The following is a 27,415-nucleotide window of genomic DNA, read 5'->3' on the forward strand; positions in this document are numbered from 1 at the left end:
CATAAGAAAGTGGCCTGATGGAATTCAAAAATTGCACTTCTTGGGGAATGATGGAAATGTTAGGTATCTTGATTGTGGTAGTGATTTGATTGGTGTATACACCTATCAAAATTCGTCAGATTGTACATTTGAAATATGTGCGGTTTACTGTTCAGTAACCATACCACCAAAAAAGGTGTTAAAAAAAGTGGCTTGATGAAAGAAAGAAAAAAAGAAGTTAAGCCATTATTCTATGGTGAAACTATTTTTCAAAACCTAGTATGAAACAAAGAATTTTAATATAAACAAAACGAGAAGAAAGTTGTTGCACTAGAATTGTGCTACAAAAAATGCTAAAGGAAGTTCTTCAGGCTGGAGGGGAAAATCATATCAGATGGAAATTTGAATCTGAGAATAACGGTCATTAGTAATGAATAGATGTGGGTAAATAGGAAATACTGTTTTTTTCCTTATCTTAATTTCTTTAAAAGACTGTTTAAAGCAAGGGTTTATAGCATATGTCAGTGTAAAATATGTGAAAATATTAGCACATGTGATTGGGTGGCCAAGATTTCTTGGAAAAGAGACAAAAAGTTCTATAAATTATTGAAATATTCATAGAATATTCAAACAATGGAATTCTGTGCAATGATAAAGAGAGAAAAAACTGGTAATAATGTGCATGGATGAATTTCAACTTGAACTATTCAAGAGGTATTTGGAAAAGTTAGTAAGACTCTCAGGTTGCTGAGTTGGCCACTGAGGGAGAGAGTGATTCCATGTACCGACTTAGCAAATATCAGACGAGAAGCAAGGTTGTGTAGAGAAAGTGGTAAAGTAAATTTTGGACTTGTTATGTAGTAAGTTAAAGAAATGAACTAATGAGTATAGATGAGCACACAAACTCTTAAAGAAGTTGGCCCATGAGGAAAGGACAGATAGTGGTAGCTAATGGGGGAAGTAGAATACAAGGAGAGTTTCTTTGATAATGCTGGTGGTAGTTTTAAGGTGGAGAGGGACTGAATATCTATTGCTTCCTGTAAAATCCAACATAAAGCAGTCATTACAGGAAGAAGTTTAAAACTACAGATTAATTGAGAAAGTGAATTTGTTGAGAAGACCAAAGGAAATACATAATGCAGTTGGAGAAACTAGAGCAAAGCAGGGACATGTCTTTCATTTTTAACAGGAAAAAACCAAACCAAAACATGGTACGGGTGTAAGTAATTTGATAGATATAAGGAAACTGATTAATTTCAGGTTGGCTGACTTCCATTACCTCTAAGATGTGGAAGTACTGAGAGTGGAGGATAAAGAAAAATGATTGAAGACGTGGAGGAGAAAGTTTGAAATACTTGTAGAGAAAGAAAATGGAGAAAGGAGAATGCTGCTTCTCCTTGGCCAGGAAAATAAACTTTTTTTTTAATGCATTCTTAATCTATAGGGCTAGTGGTGATCTTGTTTATTACAGCCAATACAACCTTCTTAGCACCAGTCTTGCCTGCAGGGCCACGGGAGGGAACCAAACTGTTAGGTAATTACTTGGTGAGTTTTTGGAAGGCTAGGGAGAGAGCCAAGAAGCTGACCACAATGAATTAGCTGAACCTTTCATTTAAGAATATAATAATAAGAATAATAATTTTATTTTCTTAATTGTTGTATTCTTCATCACTTTATGAACCTTAAAAATAGTAAATAATTAAATATGGATTTGAATATATAAACCAATTTTTGAAATTCAGGATTAAGTTATGATTTGTTGGAAGTAAATTAAATTGCTCAATAGCTATTTGTTTTCAAGAGTCTTCACTCATGTAATAAACATTTCTCATTTAGGTTTTCACAGGGATCTTCACAGCAGAAATGTTTCTCAAGATAATTGCCATGGATCCATATTATTACTTTCAAGAAGGCTGGAATATTTTTGATGGTTTAATCGTGAGCCTTAGTTTAATGGAACTTGGTTTAGCAAACGTGGAAGGATTGTCAGTTCTTCGATCATTTCGGCTGGTAAATTAACTGGGAGTAAACATAATATTTTTATAAATAATTTAATTAATTGTCACTCTTATCTAGTAAAAATTACAAGGTTTCCAATAGTTTTAATATGATTTGAATACATTTCTAACATAGTACATGGTAATTTCTTCTTCATCATAGTTTTAATGAATAGATTAAGTTTATTCAAATGAACAGCCAACAGTTCTCTCCTTAGTAATTGAATGGCAAGGCTAATGAGGAGGGAGAAAAAGGGAGTGACAGATAAACCCAAATCACAATTAACACGATATGTATCTCTCAGCTCTGAGGGGTATGTTTAACCATAATATGGCTTGACTGGGACTTAGGATGGGCTCATCTTTCTACCAGAGGCTCAGGAATAATGAAGTTGCCCACTTTGTCTCCATAGACGCTGAGACTTGGGACTGTGTAGAGTTGTACAAGGAAAGGGGACAGAGCTTCCATATGTCTGCTCTTTCAGCCAGTCAGGAAGTTACCAAATCCACTCTTCAAGAAGAGTTGCTTAATTTTGTTTATTTTGTTCATTTTAAAGAAAGAGTCTTTCATTTGGTCTTTATATTTCATAAGTTTATGGATCTTTTAAAATTAATAAACAGAATGTCACTTGACACTTTTCCATTTGAAGTTTGATATGTTTTATTGTGCTGTTTGAGTTGACTCTTTTTGTGATTTTATTTTCAAATAACAGAGGTTGTATACAGTTAGTAAAGACAGGTTCCTATATGCAACTTATCTTAATAATGATTAGCCTCAAGACTTTGTTGTGAAGTCTGTTTAGAAATTCCCCTACCACTATTTGTCTCAAGAGCCTTAGAGCTATGATTTCCTTTCCTAGTCTTCATGGATAGCTATGAATCTAAGTTGAATCTAGAAAGATGCAAAAAAAGCAAAACTTTTTAGAAATGATTATATAACAAGGAAATATGGGCAACTACTTTTAAAAAGTTTAGTAAATCTTTGTGATAATGTAATGTAGTTTAGGGATATAGAAAGCATATAATATCATTAGTATCTTGCTTAATATATCAGACTCTTCTGCATTAATTATTCTCTGGGAATAAATTAAACATTTTCGTGCTTACATTTGCTCCTTTGGGTCACTTAATTGCCATTAAATAATGCACTGCTCTTAGCCTGACATTTACTGAAGTATCAGAAGTAAAATGCTGATGTTGTTTAATGATAAATAGTATTCTAGAGGCTTCTACAAGCTAATCCAACCAACATGTCAAGCACAGTGTTGGAGAGCCATTTACCCACTATGATGAGTTGATTAAGTCACTGAAGACATAAAGGTTGATAAAATACAGTTTTTTACTCAAGTCCAAGTATTTCTTATTTGAATATAAAGAATCTTCCTTAAAATACAGGGTAGTATTACAGCAAGCTAAAAATATAGCAAGGTTAAAGCAGTCAAGAGATTTAAAGAGTTAGTTGGCTTTTCTCTTGTACCTTATATAATTTAAGTGTTTATGTTATCTGCACTTGTCATTTTAGCATGATATTTCAAGCATGCCAAAAAATATATCCACTTCGGGGTTTTAAATAATGTTTCTGAAACAGCCTCTGCTAATTAATCACCATTAATCATAGATAGCTCAGTTCCTTACAGAAAAATTAAAAGAATATTATAAATGCTTATGTAAGATTCTGGAATATTTGGTGTATCTTATTCTTAAAATGTCAGTAAATACTGTATAATTATTTTATTTACAATATATACTATTTCAGAATGAAAAATATCCCATGGTATCAAACTGATAATTTGCTAGATAATAGTGTGGCACACAAATAATCCATCACTCTGAAATTGAGATAAATAGATATACAGATTCTTTAGAATGCAGGGCAGTAACAATCTTCTTGCTTTTGTTTCCAGCTCAGAGTTTTCAAATTGGCAAAATCTTGGCCAACTCTGAATATGCTGATAAAGATTATTGGCAATTCAGTGGGAGCTCTGGGTAACCTCACCTTGGTGTTGGCCATCATTGTCTTCATTTTTGCCGTGGTCGGCATGCAGCTCTTTGGTAAGAGCTACAAAGAATGTGTCTGCAAGATTTCCAATGATTGTGAACTCCCACGCTGGCACATGCATGACTTCTTCCACTCCTTCCTGATTGTGTTCCGGGTTCTGTGTGGAGAGTGGATAGAGACCATGTGGGACTGCATGGAGGTTGCTGGTCAAACCATGTGCCTTACTGTCTTCATGATGGTCATGGTGATTGGAAACCTAGTGGTATGTAGTAAAAACATTTCTCTCATTTTCAGTAAAAGATAATGTAACTGTGAAAAAGTATGTTCAACTGAGAAATATTTTATATATATTTTAATCAATTCTCAATTATTCATGATGGCAAAATCAGATATAGTTCAGACTATTGAAATCCACATAAACTCTCTTTTTAATATTTGTTTATTCCTTATTTTTATTTTTATTTTTTCTTATTTTATTAATCTACAGCTGACATGTAATGTAAATTCTTAAAACATCTTTTGATCCAAAGTTGTTCTTCATCATTATACCTCTTATTGTTCTGTGGAGAGGGCCATTTCTAGCTTTTATCTTTCAGTTCTCGTACTAAAGCATTGAAGTGTTACTAAGAACAGTCATTCATTTTATTTATAAGTCCTAACAATAGTTTCACTTGAAAATGATTCAAATTTGGATTTCCTAACAAATTAGAGTTAAAAAATTAGTGATCATCTCAGTCCATTAAAAGCACATAAGGTATTTTGTGCCTAGAAACTACAGTATGAACAAGTAACACTGACTCAAGAATCATTTATTATTTCTGTGTAAAATGAACCATGCCCAATACATCTCTGCTTTCCTAGAGGCAATGGAATGATATGAAGATATATATGGCACAGTGATATGACATTTACTCAAACGGGAGTAAAAATAGAACTAGTAAGTGAAAAAATGTGAAAGTGAAGTGTTATATGTCAAGTTCACAAGATGGAAACATTGCTTTACAATGGCAAGGATAATCAAGGAAGACTTTGTCAAGGACTTCAGGCCTGAAATATCTTTAATTGGGATGTAAGATTTTGCTTGGTAAGAAGAAAGGTAGACTGTCCCAAGCCAGGGAGCAGTGGACACAGTGGTTGAGGAAGAAAGGACAATAGATTCTGTGAGAGGGATCAGGCTCTTACAAAGTTATTTGCTTGATTAGGTCCCAATCCAGTGGAATAGAATAAGGACTGTCATAACCATTTTAAAGTATGCAATGTATAGACTTAATTTCTTTTACATAAAAGTGACCTTCAATTCCCCAGAGGAAGAAGAAAGGGAGGGGAAAATAAGCAAAAGGCCATCATTGACTTCTATTTATCCCAAGATTTCAACCTCCTTAGTATTAATTTAGGTAATTCTGACCTATTAAAATAACAAGAAACATGAGCAGTGTATAATCCCGAATTATGAACAGTAGCTTACAACAATAAACATTTATTAATTATCTCATAGTTTCTGTGGATTGGAAATTTGGGAGCAGCTTATCTGGGTGGTTCTGGCTCTGGTTCTATCATAAGGTTGCTGTCAAAATGTTGGCCAGAGTTACCATATGATCCAGCAATCCCACTCCTTGTTGTATATCTGGAAAAGGCAAAAATCCTAATACAAAAAGATACATGCACCCCAATGTTCTTAGTAGTACTGTTTGCAATAGCACAGACATGGAAGCGATCTAAGTGTCCATCACATATGAATGGATAAAGAAGACCTATATATATATATAGATATACACACATCTATATATACAATGAAATACTACTTAGCTATAAAAAAGAATGAAATATTGCCATTTGCAGCAACATGGATGGACCTAGAGATTATCATATTGAGTGAAGTAAGTCAGACAGAGAAAGACAAATATTATATGGTATTATTTATATGTGGAATCTAAAAAATAACACAAATGAACTTATCTATAAACAGAAACAGACACACAGACATAGAAAACAAAATTATGGTTACCAAAGGGGAAAGAAGGGGAGGGATAAATTAGGAGTAGGGGATTAACGAATACACACTACTATATAAAAAATAGATAAACAACAAGGATTTACTGAATAACACAAGGAAATATATTCAATGTCTTGATATATATAGATATAATCAAATCATTTTGCTGTACACCTGAAACTAACACAATGTTGTAAGTCAACTTACAGAGAAGAGAAACAAAGAAAAGGTCATTAGGTTTGTACTATAGATTTGATTTGATTTCATTTGTGTATTAGGCATACACTGGAAGAAGAGAATAAAGAAGAACAGAATTCTTTATGACAGCAACAGGGAATTCATAGAGCGAGTAGCAGAAAGTAAGTTAGGGGCCAGGCTGTGTAGAGTTTAATTTATGAAAAGGCTGACTGTGAATAACAAAACTGGATTTTTTTCTGTAGACAATTCAAAGCTACAGATGGTTTTTTATCATGAAAGTTACAATAAGCAAGTGGAATTTTGGCAGAATTTATGTAGTAAAAAAACCAGAATGAATTTAAAGAGGAAGGAAACTCAACATATCACATATTATCTATTAGTTTACTGAAATAAGACACATCTCTCTAACATGTAATTGCAAGGAGAATGAGAAAAGAGAATTTCAGGAGGTATTCATACCTATGGATGACATTTAATACTAATTTGGATTGCTATATATGCATAAAGGGATATAGTCCATAAAATAATAATTTCCATCTACTGACATAAATTTAAATTCTGTACCCTTTTTTTAAAAAATTAAAGAATCTCCTTTTTTTTACTGTAAGTTTAAAAATATTCCTCCTTTTGTGATAGCCTGGTTATCTTTCTGTAGTAACTAAGATAGTAATAATATCTGTCATGTTTACCACTATTAAGGAAATGTGTTCATATCACATTTACTTAAATAAGAGTGAATGAACTTGATGCACTGCCTCCTACAATGCTTCCTTCTCATCCTCACCAAAAAGGGTAAAGTCCCCCAAAGACAAGCTGATGTAACTCCCTTTTAACACACATAAACTCCCGTATGCTGCTTGACCACAGTGAGGAATCACTGCCTAGTCCACAGACAAGACAGAGGTCACAGACTGCTTTTTCTCAGGCCAAGGATTTTTACTTTGCTAACACTATGGCCAGAAATTCTTTTTATAGGTTCAAGGCAGGTAATGCAAAAAGAGAATACAAGTTTTTGAAGATTACTACTTCTAAAAGTAGCCGACCAGCCTCCTCTATCTCTGAGTGAAGCAGGGGCAATTAGCACATAGGAGGGATGTGAAAATTTGGGGTTCTTCTCACAACTAAGAATTAGGATGGAAATTAAGAATCAGGATGGAAAAACTATTGATGCATGCAATATATTTCAATCTTGAACCCAAAATGCAAATTATGGTAAATTTTTTATGCCAAGAGACTAATTTGGGGGACAAGAGAAAGAGTCATTTCAACCAATGAGTTATCAGTTCTGTCCATGACACATGTGAAACTGGATTTCAGGTTTCAGTCCCTGAATAAGCTTGTTGAACTGTATCTCCTTAAATTGCCTTTGATCACACCAACCACGTTAGTCAGCTGTTATGCAGACTGATATCCTTTGGTAACAAAGGAGGTCTAGATAAATAGATTAGCTTGGTTCACACAAACATTTCTGGAATAAAAAGGTAAACTGAAAGATAGTATTATGTAGGGTAGGTTGGATCATAGTAACAGCGATAATACTCACAGCTGAACTTTCTCAAGGGTTTACCATGTTCCAGAAGCTTTGTGACAGCCTCATGGATTCTTTAATTGACTCCTTACAACAATTTTATAAGCTTTGCACTGAGAAAATTGACAGAAACTTGATTCTTACCCAAAACTATAATAATTCTAAGGAGAAAGGGAAGAGGGCCATATAGATATAACAGTAAATGACACACTAACAAATAAATACCTATTTCAGTGCTTTGAAGAGGACCTACAAGTTAGATCTCACTCTGGGAAGGTTGATTAATAGATGCCAAGAAAAAGTTCCTAAATAGACAAGGACAGTTCATTAACAAACCTTAAGAAATCGAATCTAGAGAACAATTATGATACCAAAATTCAGTTTTATTATGAATAAAAACCAAAATGTACCCTTTAATTTTTTCTCTTTCACCTCTTATTTCATCCAAATAATAAATTCAAAGCAAATCACAATAAAATTTAACTACTGGTAAATTTCAGATGTAAAGGAGCAGGTCTTAGTGTGAGTGTCAGCAGCCATGGTATAGCAGTTGAAAGATATCAGTTTAGACTCACAAAATTATGTGCAGTCCTTGTTGGATCTTATAAGTTTTTACTTTTGTTCTACCTTTGGTTAGACTAACCTGTAAACGGTTAGACAAAGGAACTCTAACCCTTATTAGCTTATTGGAACAAAGGAATATAATAAAAATATAGCATACTTTTCATTGGTGTTTTACTTAAAATCTTTCCTAGGATTCCTCTTCTGCACTATTTACTTTTTGTCTTTGGACCCCTTTAGAGCTGTATCCTTTTTCTGTTCTGTATGCCTAAATAATCAGGGACTCATGGATATTATTAATCAAGTCCTGAAAAAAATTATATAACTTTGTCTTCTACCCATGGAAGTGCTCTATTCCTTAGTAAATTACCTCTTTTTGAGTTTACACAGTGGGTTAATGGTCACTAATCTTTCACTCACTCATATCAGTGGGTCCCATTTTTAGAGACCCAAATTACAGACTAACTAGTGGTCTATAACTATTTCTTTTTTTTTTTTTTTTTTTTGGTGATAAATAGACCTGTGTGATTTTTTTATTGAAATTAATGGACACAAGTGAAGATCTGAATATGCAGTCCAATGAGTATTCTCAAATATGCATGAATGGATAGTTACATCTTCTGTACCAAGAGAAGTATATTTTCACTACTCCAGAATAAAAAAATCACTTTCTAGTCAATGTCTTCACTCCCAGAAGTAACCCCAGCTCTGTTATTCAACACCCTTGGTTAGTTTCACCCTGTCTTGAAATTTGTATGAATAGAATCATATGGTTTACATTGTTTTTTCTCTTACCACTTTGGACTTCATATAATGTTTTAAACTTCATCTTCTCTTTTGCCTGTAAGCCATTTTTTTTTTTTCATTTTAAGTATTGAAAGCACTCCAGTATATAACAAACATTACAATTTCGTTCTCCATTCTCCGATTGAAAGGCATTCGGCTGCTTATAGTTTGGTGCTGTCAAGAAAAAAGTTTACCAATTCCATAAAAAGTCAACTTCTTAAAATATTCTTAGTTTGAAATCATTAGAGACATATAACAAGCTGTAAAACTGATACACAATCACTTGTATCTTAGCCAACTTACCCAATGATAACATCTTATAACTATCATACAGTGGCAATACTAGGACTTGGAGACTGATACAATACTCTTAACCAGACTACAGACCTTATTCAAATTTCACCACTTTTTACATTACGTGCACTCTGTGTGTGTGGGGAGTGGAGGTGGAGAAGAATCAACTTAGACTTTTGTGAATCAATGGCTTAGTTTTCTATTTCAATGATTTAATATTTATTTTATCATTTCTTCCTTCTTATAAGGAGGAAGATAAAACTATTTCTTTATTGTATTTCCAACCACGGTATCAATCTAGTGGCCATGATTTTCTGAACCAAAAACTGGGACTTTTGATCTAGCAGGTGACATTTATTTTTTCTGAATTGGCAAGATATCTAAGGTGAAAAAATTGGTACAAACACATGAAAATAAAATCATATTTCAATATATATATTGGAATCGTTTTCTGTTTCAGGAATAAAATTATAAATTATCAGTGTCCTGGAAAACCCAGGTTACATGGGGAAAATAATATCCCAACTAAAACTTTTTTTTTTCTTTTTTACTATATAGTTATCTGGATAACTAAGGTTTCTCTTTTTGAATTGAATTGAATTTAGACATTTTATGCAATAGTGTTTTCAGTAATTTTGCAGTGACTACAAAGGAAATAGTGTTAATAGCATTATTCTATATCGGCCAGGTATTTATTTCATTCACCTTTTTTTCCAGAACAGTTTATCATAAACTATAAAGAATGCCTATTAGCAAAAAAATGAGGTGCAAGGACAGTTTGGGAAAATGCAACAGAATGTTTTGATCACCTGTTTTTCTATTGTGTTTTAGGTTCTGAACCTCTTCCTGGCCTTACTCTTGAGTTCATTCAGTTCTGACAATCTTGCTGCCACCGATGATGATAATGAAATGAACAACCTCCAGATTGCTGTGGGAAGGATGCAGAAAGGAATCGATTATGTTAAAAGAAAAATACGTGAATTTATTCAGAAAGCCTTTGTTAGAAAGCAGAAAGCGTTAGATGAAATTAAACCTCTTGAAGACCTAAATAACAAAAAAGACAGCTGTATTTCCAACCATACCACCATAGAAATAGGCAAAGACCTCAATTATCTCAAAGATGGAAATGGAACCACAAGTGGCATAGGCAGCAGCGTAGAAAAATATGTCGTGGATGAAAGTGATTACATGTCATTTATAAACAACCCCAGCCTCACTGTGACTGTACCAATTGCTGTTGGAGAATCTGACTTTGAAAATTTAAATACTGAAGAATTCAGCAGCGAGTCAGATATGGAGGAAAGCAAAGAGGTAGGAATTTCTGCATAAGGAGATATTTTGGCATTATGTATCCTTTAAACTATCAGACTTTTAAAAATATTTTCTTTCTACAAGAAAATAGGAAATATCTATTTATACAGTATCTGTGGAAAAATTAGTGATAGATAAATTGACAGTAGATTAAAATATAGCTAAACAAATGATAATGTTGACTTAATTTTTTCAAATATTCACCACTTTGAATTAGTGATACATATATTCAGTTTAATATGAATTTTTAAGGATTTTTGAATAATTTTTAATTTTTGAAAATGCCTTAGTTTATCCACTTTCTTCCTTATAATTCTTCCACAATGGTGTTTTTATTTTTTTTTTGTATGTATTAGAAAAATACTTGGTGAGAGGGCAGTTCCAATGCTCATTTTGCTACATTCTTGGCTCTTACGGAATACTTTATAAAATGTGATCCTATTTAGTTTTCACAGATATATTTATTCATGGAAAATATGATTGAGATCTTGGCTTGGTATTTACATATAGTTTTATGTTTTCTTAAGTAAATAATTTTTTAAAGGAAGTGAATGTAGTCATGAGGAATCAGGCTGAAAATATTTTTAACCCTACTGAGCCCAGTGCATGCTGTCTAAACAAACAAAAAGCCTTGATACATTATAGAATGTAAAATTCTGAAGTGTCCAACTACAGTACTAGTCTTGGTAGTTTAAAGAATTCTCTGATTTACTTGAGTATAAATACCAGGATATGTTTTTGGTTTGTCTGTAGGTTAATAAGCAGAGTTGGGGGTAAAGAGGAGAATTTAAACCCCTAATGTTTGTTTAACTACACAAAAATGAAGACAGAATTCCCAGCAATTAAAGCTTATATAAACCAATAAAAATAACAACCAAAAACAAATTCTTGTCATTTTGACTGACAGGGAACAGAAAGAGCCCCTATTTCTATTGTCATCCTAAGAAAGATTATTTGGGGAGTTAGAGACACTGAAGGATACAATTTAAGTAGTGTAACAAAGTCACAAAAATTAGGGATCAGTTAATAAAATTATGAGCAAAAATGTATAAGAAAGGAACCTTAGATATTTCAGTCAGTATTCCTATATTTATTCCATAAAATTACTGAAGAATATGATATTTCCATTCATTCTTGTTTGTAAGATAGGTGGTGTTGCTAATTCAGTGATTAGGTAGAAGTAGATGTTAAACATGAAATTCAAAGAAAGTTTAAATATAGGTACTAAAATGAACATATAGATAGCAAGGCCATAGCTACTAGTTTTACAAAATAACAGTTGAAATTCAAGGGTAAAATTATAAAACCTTATAGACTAGGGCAAAGAATTGCTGTAATTAGTTGAACTCAAATGTTTACTAATAAGATTATTATTTTAAAACTGAATAGTATCTTAAGATCTAGTTAATAAAATTTTAGATAAACATACTTGATTGGGCTATGTTGAAAGAGTGGGGCCTAATTTCTGTTATTGTATATTGCCAGAAACTGAAGTCAGCATTTAGAAAACAGAACTGGGTCATTAAAGTTTAATATATATTCCCCTCTCATTATTTTGACATTATACCTAATAGTAAATATTTCCCTTACAGTAAGGGAAGTCAATTTTTATTTTACACATGTTTAATTTTAGGGTGTCATATAAACTAAGAAGGAATTATGAAGAATCAAATGTTGAAGGTATCAGTCAATTTAAACTTTTGGCTAAGTTTGAGTATCTTTTGAGGCATGGTTAACTTGACATCAATCTTCTTAATTTTCAGAAATTTTAAACTCTCAGTCTTCTCTAAAAGAGCATGTATTTTGCCTCATCTCAAACCACTATGTTTGACATTAGAGAAATGTCAAGTAAGGCAGGGTTTATAGTAATAAAAATCCAAATTCTCTTCTCAGTTTCTCTGCTTAACATTAAGATTTTTCATTTGTTTTCTGTTTAAGTACTCCAAAATAATATATGTGAAGTCAGTACTTTGGAATTTGGGGCAGAGAACTGATCTGGCAATTGAAAGTTGACAGAATTATTTTATTCCTTTATCTGTGGAGTCCTTTCAATACTTTCCCATCATAGATATTGTTACCTGTCTGTTAAAATTTATTATTTGGTGAAATTTTCAATTATGGCTTTTTCAAACTTCCTAAATAAAACTCAAAAACTAATAAAGGACTAGGGCAATAGTCTAGGAAGGGAATATGTGCAGGTTTTAATCTTTTGGTATCTTACCTGGTAGCTCTACACTAGAAAACAAAAGAGAATTGAAACAATTATCCAAGAATTCCAAATATTTCCACCTGGCATATCTTTTTAGTGTTCTGTCTTCAAGTTAGTTTTGTCTAGTCATTTTCTTAACTGGTAGGATTGGATTGTGCTATTAATATCAGGTGTAAAGTATTAAGAAATGGTATGAAGCTTGCTGATACTCTTTTAAATGATTTGAAAAATTAAAGGAAAAAGTGGAGCACTTTTTATTTTTTCAAATGCCTAAATGAATTCCTTTTTATAGGACAGACTAACCAAGTGGACCCAGAGTTTGTTTAAATGTTTGAACTGAATCCTCTTCTCTTTTGCCAAATTTGCATGATTATTTGATAGCTTTCTCTAGATTCTCTAGAGTATATCATTTTAAATTGATGTTGTAATTATATGTTTTAACTCATGTTATTTTGACTATACATAATTTAATTCATATTTTGTGATTTTGAATGATTGATTTTTCTTATAGGACTTTAATAATTTTGAAGCCATGCTTGAATGATTATTTTTCGAAGTGAAATTTACTAGTGCAATATGGTGACCTTCACTGCTTACCGTTCTTACTTCTCACAGGGGTAAAATCAAGCTGGAGCCATCAAGAATGCAGCTCTGGTGTTTTTTAACCAGCCAGAGGCTCGTGCCACCACTTTTACCCAGGTTACCTAAGCAAGTTGTACATATATAAATATAATTAGTTTCTAAATGAATTTTGACTGGCCTGCATGTTACTCAGCTACATTCCTTGCCCATCCATTGGCAGTAAAATAAAAACATGCACAGCTGCTCTTAACGCTGAGTCATAAAGCTTGGTCAGGCAAGTCTGGCAACCCTAACTTTTCTAAAACATGAGTTAGCTGCTAATTTTCTTACATAGATTTTTTTATAGAAATTATATTCAGTGAAAAGCAAAGTGCATGCCTTTATGGATTATTTAATTTCCATTAAACAATTACAGAGTTTTGAACATGCTAAGGGCCTAAAGGAGAAATACAAGGTGCTCTTTGAAAATCTCTTGCAGAAAGCTTTCTCTGCAATGCCCTTTTCTTAAACAAATAAAGCCCCAATGAGTGTACTCTGTTGGTAATTATTTGTTCAGTGTCTTATTAAATTTTCTGAAGGGTAATCTGCAAATTAAAGCAATCCCATATTCATGTGCAAACTTCCTAAAGGCTGTTTTAATATGATAATAATGTAAGTGAATTGGAATGTTATATTTTGGCTGCTAGCAGCATGGGTACAATTTTTATCTGCTTCATTTCAGAGAAAATGGCATCACTCTGTTTAGCACTTGACCAAAAGTACTTTGCATTTAGAATACAATTCCCTTGGAGATTTTGTTGCTATTTACCCCCTGTAACTCCTGAGACTGAAAGAAAAGGGAATAAATGTCTTTTTTATCCAAAAGAAAGAAAAAAAAAAAAGAAAAAAAGTGTTATAGGTGGTATGTTTATTCTGAAAAAAGATCTGGAATCCATTTTCTTCTTCGTGTTGCTCCTCTGTCCTTTGTGTTTTTATTGCTCCTTTATTTCATGCAGACCTGCTGGGAAACTTTTTATTGAAGAATATTATTTAAATATATTATGCATTGCAAACTCATATAGGAAGGGAGTCAATGTGAGCTCTTGCTCCTTTCATGTGTATTAAATGAAGGGGACCCCACACACACACACCAGTCATGCAACTAAGACAGTGAGTGTAACACCTTTCTATGGGCTCTGTTTGGAGGACCTTGCATTTCCTGATGTTGAAATTACATTTTTTGTGCTAAAATATGTTAACTGAATTGTTCAACCCAATTTAATTTTTTTCAAGAAATGTTACTTAAATCCTTTGTCACATAGATGCAGTTTCCTCTTCTTCTGCCATTAAACTATAAAACAACCCTAACATAAGCATATCTGGCTCTTTGAAAAGAGCAATGATCATGCCATTTTTAGAGCTTTTTTTTTTTTTTAATACTTTGGAACAAAATATTCAGTCACTGGCACTCTAGATTCATGAAAGATAATGCTTTGTATATAGGAGGAATGTTGTCATATAAAATGAGACCAAAGATGTAAAATTGCTCACAACTAAACACAGATACACATATATGCAGGGACTAGAGAGAACTTTTTTCCCCTAGTTTGTATTCTTCAGAAAAGCATGAGACTTGACTCCTTAGGATAATGGCTTGTTTTTCCCGATTTCTTAAAAAGAGGTAAGGTTAGTTTCCTTATTCTCTGAGTATCATTTTCCAAGTTCCTATGTAGAGCAGTATATGAAGCAAAATGACAGTCATGTGTATCATCTACCAGTATTTAGGAAATGTAGCTAGAATATGTGTGGTGGAACACAAACTAAGTAGGAACTGGTTTAAATTAAATGGTAACTTCACTTTTCTCACCTTCACATTATTGCAGTTTACAATCTCCTTGACCATGTCTCTGATGAGAAAACATTGTTCCCTAAAAGAGTAGTATACTGAAATCCAATACAAGGGGTAGGAAAGGAAAGAAAGATATGTAAGAAAGGTTTGGGTAAGCAAGGGTGAAGTGGGTTCAGTGGAAACCCATCTATGATTTTATCTTGAAGAATGTTTAGTTCTCAAGGGAAAGTTTTCCAGTGAGAGAGTGATTAAGGGAAAAGAAAGCTCTAAATATCCTTACTATAGGAACAAAATTGGCCAAACATGTGTGTCTTTGGGGCACTGGTAATCTGCTGAGAGATTGGCCAACGCAACATATTTTTTCCATCTCAAGAAAATCAAGACCCTGCTATTTATGGATTATAGAATTTTATAATATACCTACTATAAAGACAGAAATTATTTTCTGGATAATGTAATACAATGATAATGATGTTTTGATTTTGCTTCCTTATTAAGAAGAGAAATTCTTTTCTAGTATTAATGTGTCACTTTGGCTTTAGGCTCATCCCAAAATAAGCATGACCATAACTTTCATTGTTTCAGTATTAAGATTTCTCACATAAAATGGCTTAGATTTCCTTAAGTACAGATTAGAATTAGGATCCACACGGAACAAAGGATTGCCATTCTTGGAGAGCAGAATGGTTAGATGTGGAACTTGATTTAATCTAGATTTGAATTATCTCTTTTTTTAAAAAAAAAACAATTTCTTTTATTGACTAAGATTCAAATATACTTTTTCCAAATTATATACAATATTTACTAATTACATTTTTTAAAAAATACATCAACATAATGAGAAAAAAAGCATGGCTATGGAAAACTTAGTAGGAAGTGATGTTTTCTCTCCCTTTTTCTGTTGTGATTAATTATTTTCAAAAATACTTTTACTTCCTGAAAGAAGAACTATGAGTTTGGCATGTAGATGTTTAATAATAGTTTATCATTGATGTGGAAAGTAAAACAAGTATGGTACTAAAAATACAAAGTGAAATATTGTCTTGATATTTATTAGGTCATTAAGCAAAATATGATTCTTCTCTGCTTAACTCCTCTGATTGTAATTACCCAGCACTTAGAAGAATCAAGCAGATTTTCAATAGTAAGAGCCCCTAATATTGAAGGTTTCACTAAAAAAAAAAAAAGTTTAGCTAATATTTTCAGCTAAAAATAAATGATTGCCAATGCTAGACATAGCAAATAGCAATTCACTATTCCTGTTTGATCTCTTTACTATCCTGCCATTGGAGGACATCCATATTTTGTTAAAGTTTGCCTAGGGAAGGGCTATTCTAACAATATCATTCAATCCAATTGTCTTCCAATAAATAAGCACAGATAATAAAAAGAACCTAAACATCTAAATTTTACCAAAGGGAAGAGTAGAACTTAAAATAAAAAATTGATTCTAAAAAAAAAAAAAATGAATTGATTCTACTGCTAGCTAGTTAATATGTTGGCCTCTTATTCATGTGGCATTTTGCAGTGAATAATGCCTAGATTGGAGCATTTACAAACAATCTTTATTTGAAAATTCTTCTTTTAAGTATGTAAGTACTAATAATTCCATATAATGATGTAAATTTTACAGTTCTAATCAGTGAATTTGCACAGTAGTTAGGATTAATAATAATTATAACCTAATCTGAAGCTGAAGAGTTTTATATTCTTAATTTAATTCATTTGGTTTTTATTAGGCTCTTTATACATTTTAACTGTTTTAGTCAACATGTTTTATAATATTATGACATTTGCCTCTTATGTGATTTTAAGAGTCATTGAATTGGTGTTATCAAGAAAGGTTTCATAAATCAGAGTTTCTTGTCAACAATCTCAGGACTTTTGTTTAAAGTAAACTTTTGTTTATGAACTATCCTAATGTATATTTAGCTATACTCTAGGTTAATATATATAAGAATATGAATATAATGAACTATGTTCATGGTCATGAAACATGGGAATCAACAGTACCCCAAGCCTTGACCTACAATGTTTAATTAAATATCACATGTACTAAATGTTTTAAATTGATAAAGATTGACTTTACTCATGAATCATCAAAGAAATTGTTTAGAGAATCCTAGAAAAATGGGGTACAAAAGATCTAGAGTCCAGCTACTGACTCACTGTGATTTTTGACAAGACGATTAAAGCAGCATTTCTTTCTCTAACTAGGCACTGAATTGGTTGGTGTTGAGGATTAATATGCACCTTAGATTCTTGATTTGTAAACCAAGTAAAGGTATTCAAGTCATAACATGTGACAGGTAGATCCTGTGCTGTTCCACATCAGGGGGAAGATGGTAAAGGATGAGGTTGCCTCTCCTTAGAGTGATTCCGTTCACTGCTGGGTCTGTAGATCCAAGTGTATAGAGTGGAATGCGGAAAAACATTGTCAAAATGAGTCAGCCTTGGTTTTCCTGACTCCAGTGTTTAAGTACAGTTTATTTCATTGTTTCATCTTAAGTCTGATTAATCGGTCTGATGTTTAGACAGGACTTCTAATTCTAAGGGTTGTTAGTCTTTACTTACACAGTTTAGACTCTTGAAGGATTTGTGTTTCTCTGCACTTATGTGAAAATATTATTTGTATTCCCTTGAATGTGAAAGCAAGTCTTAGATAGGAGGTGTTAGAAGTAGTTAGTGGTGGAATAAGAGTGCATTCACTCATTCACTTACTCAATGAACATCTATTAAACACAAACATCAGTGGTAGGTCCTAGGAATGCAAAGATGGCAAAAGCATGATCTTAACTTCAAAAGATTATGTCTGGTGAGATACAACTTCTAGAAACACAAAATACTTTTATGTTGCACTTCTGAAAAAGTAATAATCTGACCTATAAATACATAAATATTTGGCTTCAATTAAAAAGGCATCTATTAATTCCATGTCAGTATTAAGGCACTGCGTAATAAATGAAAGGTATTAGAGTTGATGTTACAGAGAGCCTCTGGAAACTTTTGAACATTTTGAACCAGGATTCCCTGGAATATGCTGTATGGTGACTTCTCCCAATCACTGTCAAAGACTAGCGTTCATACTGTTATGAAGAAATCCATTCATTTTTAAAGAATATTTGTTGAATACCTGACCTGTAACACACCAGCGCTGACGTAGGCTCTGATGCAGTCATTCACCAGTGCCAGCCTAAGCATGCAGCGCCCCCTGAGTAGGAATCCTCATTTACCCCAGGTCGCCCCCTAATCTGCAGTGTGATCATTCTTCCTAAAAGGAATTTTTTCCATTTCTTATTGTGGGTTGTTTGTAGTTAGATCAGATATGACCAAGTTTCACTTTTTCTGATTACCTGTGTCATGTTTCAATATCCAGTAAATGATAAGATCAGTATTTTTAGGTCCCTAATGTGTAGCAACTTCATGTGAACCAGGTCGATGGGACTGATAGGATAAAATTGTCTTTTCTTAGTCAATTACATGTTTATAAACACAGCTACACTTAGAGTTTAACTGAAAGACAAAGGATAGGAAATTAGAAAAAAGTCATATAACATTTTATCTTAAAACAAAATATATTCAAATTTTAATAACAGAGATAGTATCATCAAGTATCTGTCTAGTATTGATATACTTGGTGAGTAGAAAAAGAAGTCAACAACCTTCAAGCACTGTTTAATTTGTAATCCTTGCTTCAAGGAGTTTGGTTGAATTTTAAAATAATCCTGAAACTAGTCTGAAACTAATTTTAATGGAGGAGACATATATGATATTTATGCTTCTGTCTTTGGTATTGTTAAATTATACATACAAAAGCATTTTCAGTTTTATCCATACCATATATAAATGTTTTTATTTTATCAGCACCACAATGCAAAGGAAATATTTTATATAAAGAAAATTATTTTCAGAAAATAAAGTAACCCTCTTCCTAGGGAAATGTATTAATCCTTAGCCCAGATATAAGTAAAATGTTTCCAGTACTGACTACAACATCCATTTTATAGTAGGTTCAACATACTTCAGTGTGCATTTTATCATGTGCTTACCTCATCCCTTTTATAAAGTAGCTCTTGTCAGCTCAGCCATTTCCAAATGTTATGCACTGATGGTAATAACATTGTAACAGGTCCGAGAATGCTGTGGCCCAAACTACTCTGATTCCATGTGGCACTCATACCTGGCCCTGTGTCTGTCCTGCAGCATTTTAAGACCAGGTTAAAGACTGGATTCCTTCATTTATGCTTATCCCATGAACAACCTGACCTGGCTAAAGTTTGTTGCATTTCAAGATGTAGAACAACTTCTTTCTATTATATTTTTCTTTTGGTGGTATTTGATTTAACCTAATGGAAAACAACAACCAAAGATTCATTTCTGTCTATATTAACTGGAGAGGTAAGAGTGCCAGAGTAACAAGTAGTTTCCAAATGCACAATGAAACACAGGAGTGCATTGGCCAAAGAGAATGCAAAATATCAGCTCTTGCTATAAAGCTAACAATGTGCTGCTCTTTTCAGAATTAGAAAACCATAGAATATATTTAATAACAACCAGTGGTAGATGTTTTCATGTCAATGAAAAGTGGATAAATTTAGACTGTTGCTGTTTATGTGCATTTGATCAAATCTTTTCTGCATTTGACATGAAAATACACTTGTGCAGCTTTTGTTGGTTGGGTCACAATTTTAGAGTAAAACAAACTACACCATTTGCAAACTAATCTACAAAAGCAAGATCCCAGACCACCATATAACTCTGGCAGCTTACATAAGCTCTCTGCATGATTTTTATTTCGGAATCTCTATACAGGAGCTCAGTCGAAAATTAAGTTGTTAGCACCATATTTTTAAAGGAAAAAAATGCTGTGGTACTGTATCTAATCTTGTGACCCCCCACCTCTACTAAAGCGGACTGGCATTATGTTTAAGATATTCTTAAATTACAGATCAAGGAAATGCATACAGAAGACTTAAGGGCACGCCTTTGGAATTTTTATATTATAGATTAAAGAAAATATTTTAAAAGCTTTTCTGTGGAATTGATTTTCAGAAGCTAAATGCAACTAGTTCATCTGAAGGCAGCACAGTTGATATAGGAGCTCCCGCTGAGGGAGAACAACCTGAAGTTGAGCCTGAAGAATCTCTGGAACCTGAAGCCTGTTTTACGGAAGGTGAGGAAACAATGTGTGTGTGCTCATCAGACTGCTCTGTCCTAGCTGTCTGTTCTCTCCCTCCCCAGCTCTAATCGTCTGTATCTGTCCAATGACTGTTTGTTTACCTGTTTGTTGCTTTTTCTATATCAAAACAAAGATGATTTTTGAAAAGGTAAGGTTTAATTTATGTAGTCAGATATTCTTATTTTTGTGGATCCTGTTCAACTCTAAGAAATGCTGCTAGCTATCTGGGTTTTTTGGTGGCCTTCTAGAGTCTTTGATAAGAGAGAAAGCCAAATCATACATATCTCTCTTTAGCTTTAAAAAATAAAAGAAAAAAAGTTTAAATCAAAGGCATAATTTATTGTTTACTATTTTGTCAGGTCATAATGGGTACGAACTGATTAATGTACATCTAAAACTGTCCAGATACAATTAGCTGTATCTGTCAAGGTCAAATATTTTTTATTAGTTCTGAATGATACTAGATGATAGATAATGGAATACCAAAATATACTGAGTTATATAATACAGGGCACCATGCAATTGGAGTAATATCAAGAGGAGCTTCTGAAGAAAGCTTAAATTATGTTATTTGAGGTATGGATCAGTTATCTCTTGAACAACAATGTTGTATATCAAACCACCCAAAACTTCTTATCATATAACAAAAAACACATATTTTTGCTCATAAGCCCATGGCTGGCTAGACAGTTCTGCTGATCTTGGTTAGGACTTGTCATACGGCTGAGGCCTTAGATGAGACAGTTGCCTGACTTAGCCTGAATCATCCTCCACACTCTGGCCTGGGTTTGTCTTGTGGCGAAGGTAAAGGAGCAAGAGAGGAAGCCTAAACGCAAGGACTTGTCAATCCTCCACTTGTATCGGGCTTGCTCCTGTTTTGTTCACCAGAGCAAAGCCGCCAGTCTAGATGCAGTGTGGGAAGGCACTACATACAAAGAAGCATTAAAAATTAGTGCAATAGCACAAAGTATGAAATTCCTTATATTTCTTAAAGGAAATATTTTTGTAGGTACAGAGGTGTTTCTCTAAAATCATAGGAATCACTTCATTCTTAACTTATTTTTTAGTAAACAGCTATTTAATAATTCATACGATGTCTTAACCCCAAATTCAGCACTGTATAGTAATTGCTTTGAGAAAAGTTTGTTTTAATAATAATGACTGCCTTAAATTGTTCCTAGTGATGCTATTTAATTACAACTAATTCTAAAAGAACTTCATTTAAGAACATTAAAGCTGTTTTTTTTTTTCTTTTTTAAAAATGTTTGGGCAGGTGGGGCAGAGTATTAGGTTTGTTTATTTATTAATGGAGATACTAGGGATTGAACCCAGTATCTTGTGCATGCTAAGCACGCACTCTACAACTGGGCTATGCCCTCCCTCACAAGCTGTTTTAACTTAATTTAAGCTAATCTTAAAAATATGTGATTATACAAATGTTAGCAATCACAATTGATGTCAACAGATTCAAGGCTTTTACTGATGATTATGTTGCATACATCTATTGACTTTGGACTTAAATGCATTAGTGAAAACAAATATTTATATATCAATTGTCAATTTTTGAATTGTTTCAGAGGAAGAGCTATTTGACAGCATGTTATGAGAGAAGCCTTTTTTTTTTTTGCTATTTCCTTCAAAATTCTGTACACATTTCAGTGAAGTTATTTGATTATGAAAAAATGACTTCACAAAACATTCAAGTGGTACATCACAAAAATAATTTCTATAGTATTAATCATTACTCTTTCCCAGACAGTTACCTTAATTTTAGGGTCACGGAATATGCATGATAATATTTATGGTAATATTGTCTTTTGTGAAGTTTAAAAAAATATTTAAGTATGAAGTATCACCAACATACCATTATAGAAAATAATGATAAATAATACATAGACACCCACCAACCAACTTAAACAATTTGAATATTTTTGTCATATTTGTTTCAGAGCTTTTATTTAAGTATAAAATAGATGGAGATTTGGCCCCTTTTGTACACTTTCCTTATCCCATTCCCTTCCTTCCCTCTCAGAAGTGAATCACTATCCCAAATTTGACATTTATTCTTCCCGTTAACATTGGTCTTTTTCTATTAAACAGTGTTTTTCCATCTCATATCCTCTTTAGGAGGAAAAAAAACCTAAATTCAGTTCCATTTAACTCATTGTCACAAATATTTTCAGGGCATGTAATTCTTCTTGATCCTTTGGGAGACAGAAATGTGAAAAACATCTTGCCCTCAAAGAAACAACAAATCTATTGCTATTTATTTCTTAGTTGAGAAACTAATAATATTTAAGAGGACTTAATTAAATTTTCATGAAACAAAGGATATGATCTGGCTGACATTATAAAGTAGCATCTGATAAATATCTATGCATTAAAATATTATACTCCTTCAAGATGAGGTTTCCATTTTTCTATTCATTGAACAAGAACTCTCTCATGGTTAAAACCCTATGTCATGACTACCCTGTCTCTCACACCCCCATGCCACCATATTCTATGTGCTGCCAGGTCCTGTCAACTCAGCAGTATCTTTTGATTGCTGACCACTGTCACCAGCATTACCCTTGCTTTCACTTTCTTTAATGTGGAGTTGACTGAATCTCATAGACCCTTGCCTCTTTTTTCATATTCTCTCTTCTATCTATCCAATACCTTGTAAGGCATAGAACATTCTAAATAAATATTCTCATCAGATAAATCCTCTTTATAACTCCCAAATAAATCCTTCAGTGTTTTCCCCATTAGACAGCACATAAAATCCAAGTTCTCTAACTGAATCATTCAGGTCTGTTTCAGATTGGCTCTGAGTATCTTTTATAGTCTTGAATCCCAATTCTCTGCTTCATACAATTTGCGGACTTTCCCATCACCAAGTTTTACTTATATCATTGTTTCTTCACTTCTTTACAGCTCCATGTACTAGACCTGATTTTTACACATCCTACAAAGTCTAGCCCCAAATCCATTTCCTCTGTAAAGCTAAGTATTAGAAATTAATCTCTACTGGTGAACTCTCACAGTACTTTTTTGTACCATTTTTATAATGTAATGTAATCCATTATAATAGTCCTATAAACACTAAAAATCAGTTGTTGAAAGAATGATTTAAAAATGTATAGATAATTTCTATTTCTACAAGTAGAAGCCATCTTAAAAAATAAATTTATTTATAATGTATCAGGTAACAATGTAGATGAATCTCCCACCAACACAAATGTACATAATTAAAGAATAATTTTTTTCTTCATTTACTTTGACATGTTTTAGACTGTGTGCGGAAGTTTAAATGTTGTCAGATAAGCATAGAAGAAGGCAAAGGAAAACTCTGGTGGAACGTGAGAAAAACTTGCTATAAGATAGTGGAGCATAACTGGTTCGAAACCTTCATTGTCTTCATGATTCTGCTCAGCAGTGGGGCACTGGTAGGTGATGATGATCTGCTCTTTTACTTTTACCTGAAACCCTTTACCTCTCCCCTCAGTGAATCTCCTATTACATGCTTTTACAATAAAGTGTTTGTGAAGAGGAGAGACATTTTATAATATTTTTAGCACAATTGTGAGAGGCTCAGTAAGTAGAAATTTTTATTTTTCTGAAATTGACCTCAGGTTGAATCAAATTAGATCAGTATGATATTTTTGTAATAGTTAAAGAAGGATTTTTCTAACTTTTAGTCATCAGAGCCAGTTTCTGCTAAGAATGAGTATGTAGACATGATATGTGATTATCAGCTAAATGAACATAAGCTCCATTGCTGCATAAAGCTCACCTGTGTTGTTCGTGCTGATTCACTAGTGCCAACCACATTGAATGGCAAATAGTAGGCTAAATTACTGACTAGTGGCAAAGTGAAAGAATTACAACTTATTTTATGCGATTTCAATCAACAGAATGGTCGATTTGGTCTAATATTGATTAATACATGAAAATAGTGTGACTCATTTTCCATTTGGTAATACAAACATGGTGGCATTTCTTTTATTTATTTATTTTTTCAATTAATCACCGGTGTTTGGTGAGTTAATTTCAGAAGGAGGATTATGGCATTATATCTGGAGGCCTTGAAGCCCACCTCTGATTTGACTAAGGATCCTGCATCCTGTCATGTGCTTAGAGCAAAGAGGGTCAGCTCTGTGTTTTAATGCCAAGTGGAGAAGGAATTGTGATTTCTTGTCAGTGACTAGTGCCCTTGCTATAGCAGCTCATGGTTCTCAATTACACCTAGTTCAAGCTAACCAAAGTACACTGACATTCTGGCACAAAGACTGGCTTCTGAGGAGCTTCCAGCTTCCGCTATACACTGAGCTGCAAAGCATTTACACCCTTGTGTTGAGCCCTGGTCACAAGTCCAGATCTCCCTTTTCTCTCCATCCCCCCGCCCCCAAAATTTCTTCTTTCTCCTTGATCCAGACCGCTAGGTTACCCTGATAGCTTTTCCTGTAAGGGGACTGAATTACATAAATGTTCTTTTCATTCCAGAAGCCCAGGGGCTCTTGCAGATGAGTTCCCCGCCCCTTTCCAAAGAGCTCTGCAAAATGGTGGCAAAGGGAGCTTCCAGACATATAACCACATACATGCCCAGATTGAGCGAGAGATAGATGAGAAAGTGAGAGATTATAACCCATTCCCCTTCCCTGGGCTAAGGGGGCTCCTTACATCTGCATTACTGAAGGGGTACAGTCCAGCAACTCTGCACTGAACAAAACAGATCTGCTTGCAGATGACTTTCTGCCTCCTGCTGTAGAGAAGCAGCTGGCAATGTTTCAAAAATGTTAAGCTCTTTTGGGGTACCCTGATATCAAAATTGAAAAATTATTTGAATCGATTGGTTGACTGAAATGCCTAGTCAACAGTCATTTGCATATAGATAGCTACAAAGCAAACTGCAGCTCTAGAAAGCATGAAGCCTTAGGCCCCTGAGAAGAGGCTTGTAGCATGTTTTTTTTTTTTTTCTGATAAGATAGTAATTAGTGATAGTTATGACAGTGAAATTCAATGGAGTTTTTTCACTTACAGGCCTTTGAAGATATATATATTGAACAGCGAAAAACCATTAAGACCATGTTAGAATATGCTGACAAAGTTTTCACTTACATATTCATCCTGGAAATGCTTCTCAAGTGGGTTGCATATGGCTTTCAAGTGTATTTTACCAATGCCTGGTGCTGGCTAGATTTCCTGATTGTTGATGTGAGTATTCTGCACATTCTTGTTTCATTCTGTTGGCATGCGATGGTACATGCTAGTCCTAGCAATGGTACCTGGCACATAGAAGGCCCTCGGTAAATACAGCATGGGCCCAAATATACATGATGGTTCCCATCTTCCCAATAAGATGCCTCAAAACATTTTTTGCCAATTTAAAGGCATCTGCTTTCATAGATGAAACAGTCAGATGCAACTTATTATGTTTATTGATTTGGTTTAAATTAATATTTAAAACCCCAACTTCTACAAAATAATATATTAATGTAGAAGTTTTGCTTTTTTCACTCTCACATTTCACACAATAACTGTATTTAAATTCTTCACAGGCATCTTTGATGTTAGTAACTTTGTCATCGCCAGAGCCTGTTGCAAAGTGTTTGTTCCACAGGTGAATTACTAATTATAAAGAAATTTGAAAGTCCAAACAGCAAGAGACACTTTTTGATTTGTATAATGGTAGAAACAGATTGGCTATGGACCAATTTTATGAAACTACATTGGTGTTGAAATGAAGTAAGATGCAGTATCAGAATATGAGAGTTTAAAAAATGTGGATATGAAGTTACTCCCTGAATTCTGATGGAGAATTTTGAAGAAGATCTCATCTTTTTTATGGATATAAGATCTTAACTAAACAAAATTTAAAAAATCACTTTTATTTAGTTTTGGAGATTGACTTCTTAAATGTCTTTTAAATTAATAGTCCATTTTGAGTGAATAGAAGAGAACTAAAGGCCTTTTGTCTAGAAAGGACAATGCAAGTCAGAGGGAACAGGGGACAGGAAACCTGTGGGGAGGGGACAAGATGATGTTCAGAGCTAATAGAGGAGGAGGGTGCTGGAATTTTCAGGAAAGCACAATGTGTTAAATAGTGCACTTCAAAGATAATATTCTGTTGATTATAATAATTCCTTGGCAATTAAGGGCATATTTTGATATATAAAATGGACATATGATGCCAGTAAAAGAAACAAATGAACCATTTCATGGAGCAAATTATTTTTCACAGTTTCAGGTGAAAAAAATCAACTTTTAAATTAGTAAGCGCTTTCTAATCACCAAACAGAAGAGAAAAATTGTAAGAGACAAAGAGAATTCTTTGAATTTAAGAGACAAAAATATCTTTTTTTTCTCCTGAATCTGCCTAAAGCAAATCTACTATTAAATAGCATATAAAGTTATATGCAGAATTGTATCCAAAGTTTACTGGCAATAATATAAGACAATAAATAATACTAAAACCACATATGTTTTGACATTACAAAGGAAAAATATACCAAGACTATACCTGTTCTTTATTTGTATAATGAGGTTACAGATGATACTTTTATTTTCTGTGTGTGGTTATGATACTTAGCAAATTTTTGATTAAAATATCTGATATTGAATATATCTATTTGATAATAAAGGCATTAAGTCAACAATACCTGAATAGGAAGCAGTTCTTAAGAGAAATCTAATTGAAATCTATGAGCTACTGCTCATATTATCTAGCATATTCTAAGATTTACCTTCTTAGATTCAAGAAAACTATTATGATAATATATCAAACTAATCTATACTTTTCTTTATGTCAAATATATTTACTGATTATCTATTTCATTATGGAATATATAAAAATGAATGATGTTTTTCTGGCCTGTGGGAGCTTAGAGTCAACTCGTGAAGACAGATATGTATACAACAAGAAGATGGCATCTCTATTTGAAGTGCCACTCACTTCCCTGAGGAAGGTGCAAAGGCTTCATGAGCTC

At 33.3% G+C, this 27,415-nt stretch overlaps 1 protein-coding gene across 4 annotated transcripts in view; it reads left to right on the forward strand.

Annotated features, from left to right (window-relative positions):
* LOC105091047 (sodium channel protein type 2 subunit alpha) overlaps positions 1–27,415 on the forward strand; it is an 80,684-nt gene that overhangs the window by 38,261 nt on the left and 15,008 nt on the right. For all 4 annotated transcript variants that reach the window (XM_064484871.1, XM_064484869.1, XM_031451571.2 and 1 more), the window contains 6 exons: positions 1,816–1,989; positions 3,881–4,237; positions 10,167–10,646; positions 20,318–20,438; positions 23,721–23,875; positions 25,470–25,643. In XM_064484871.1, the coding sequence (XP_064340941.1) occupies positions 1,816–1,989; positions 3,881–4,237; positions 10,167–10,646; positions 20,318–20,438; positions 23,721–23,875; positions 25,470–25,643 (1,461 nt within the window). The remainder of the gene's footprint in view (positions 1–1,815; positions 1,990–3,880; positions 4,238–10,166; positions 10,647–20,317; positions 20,439–23,720; positions 23,876–25,469; positions 25,644–27,415) is intronic.

Source organism: Camelus dromedarius, chromosome 4 (genome assembly GCF_036321535.1).
Source record: "Camelus dromedarius isolate mCamDro1 chromosome 4, mCamDro1.pat, whole genome shotgun sequence".
Classification (NCBI taxonomy): Eukaryota; Metazoa; Chordata; class Mammalia; order Artiodactyla; family Camelidae; genus Camelus; species Camelus dromedarius.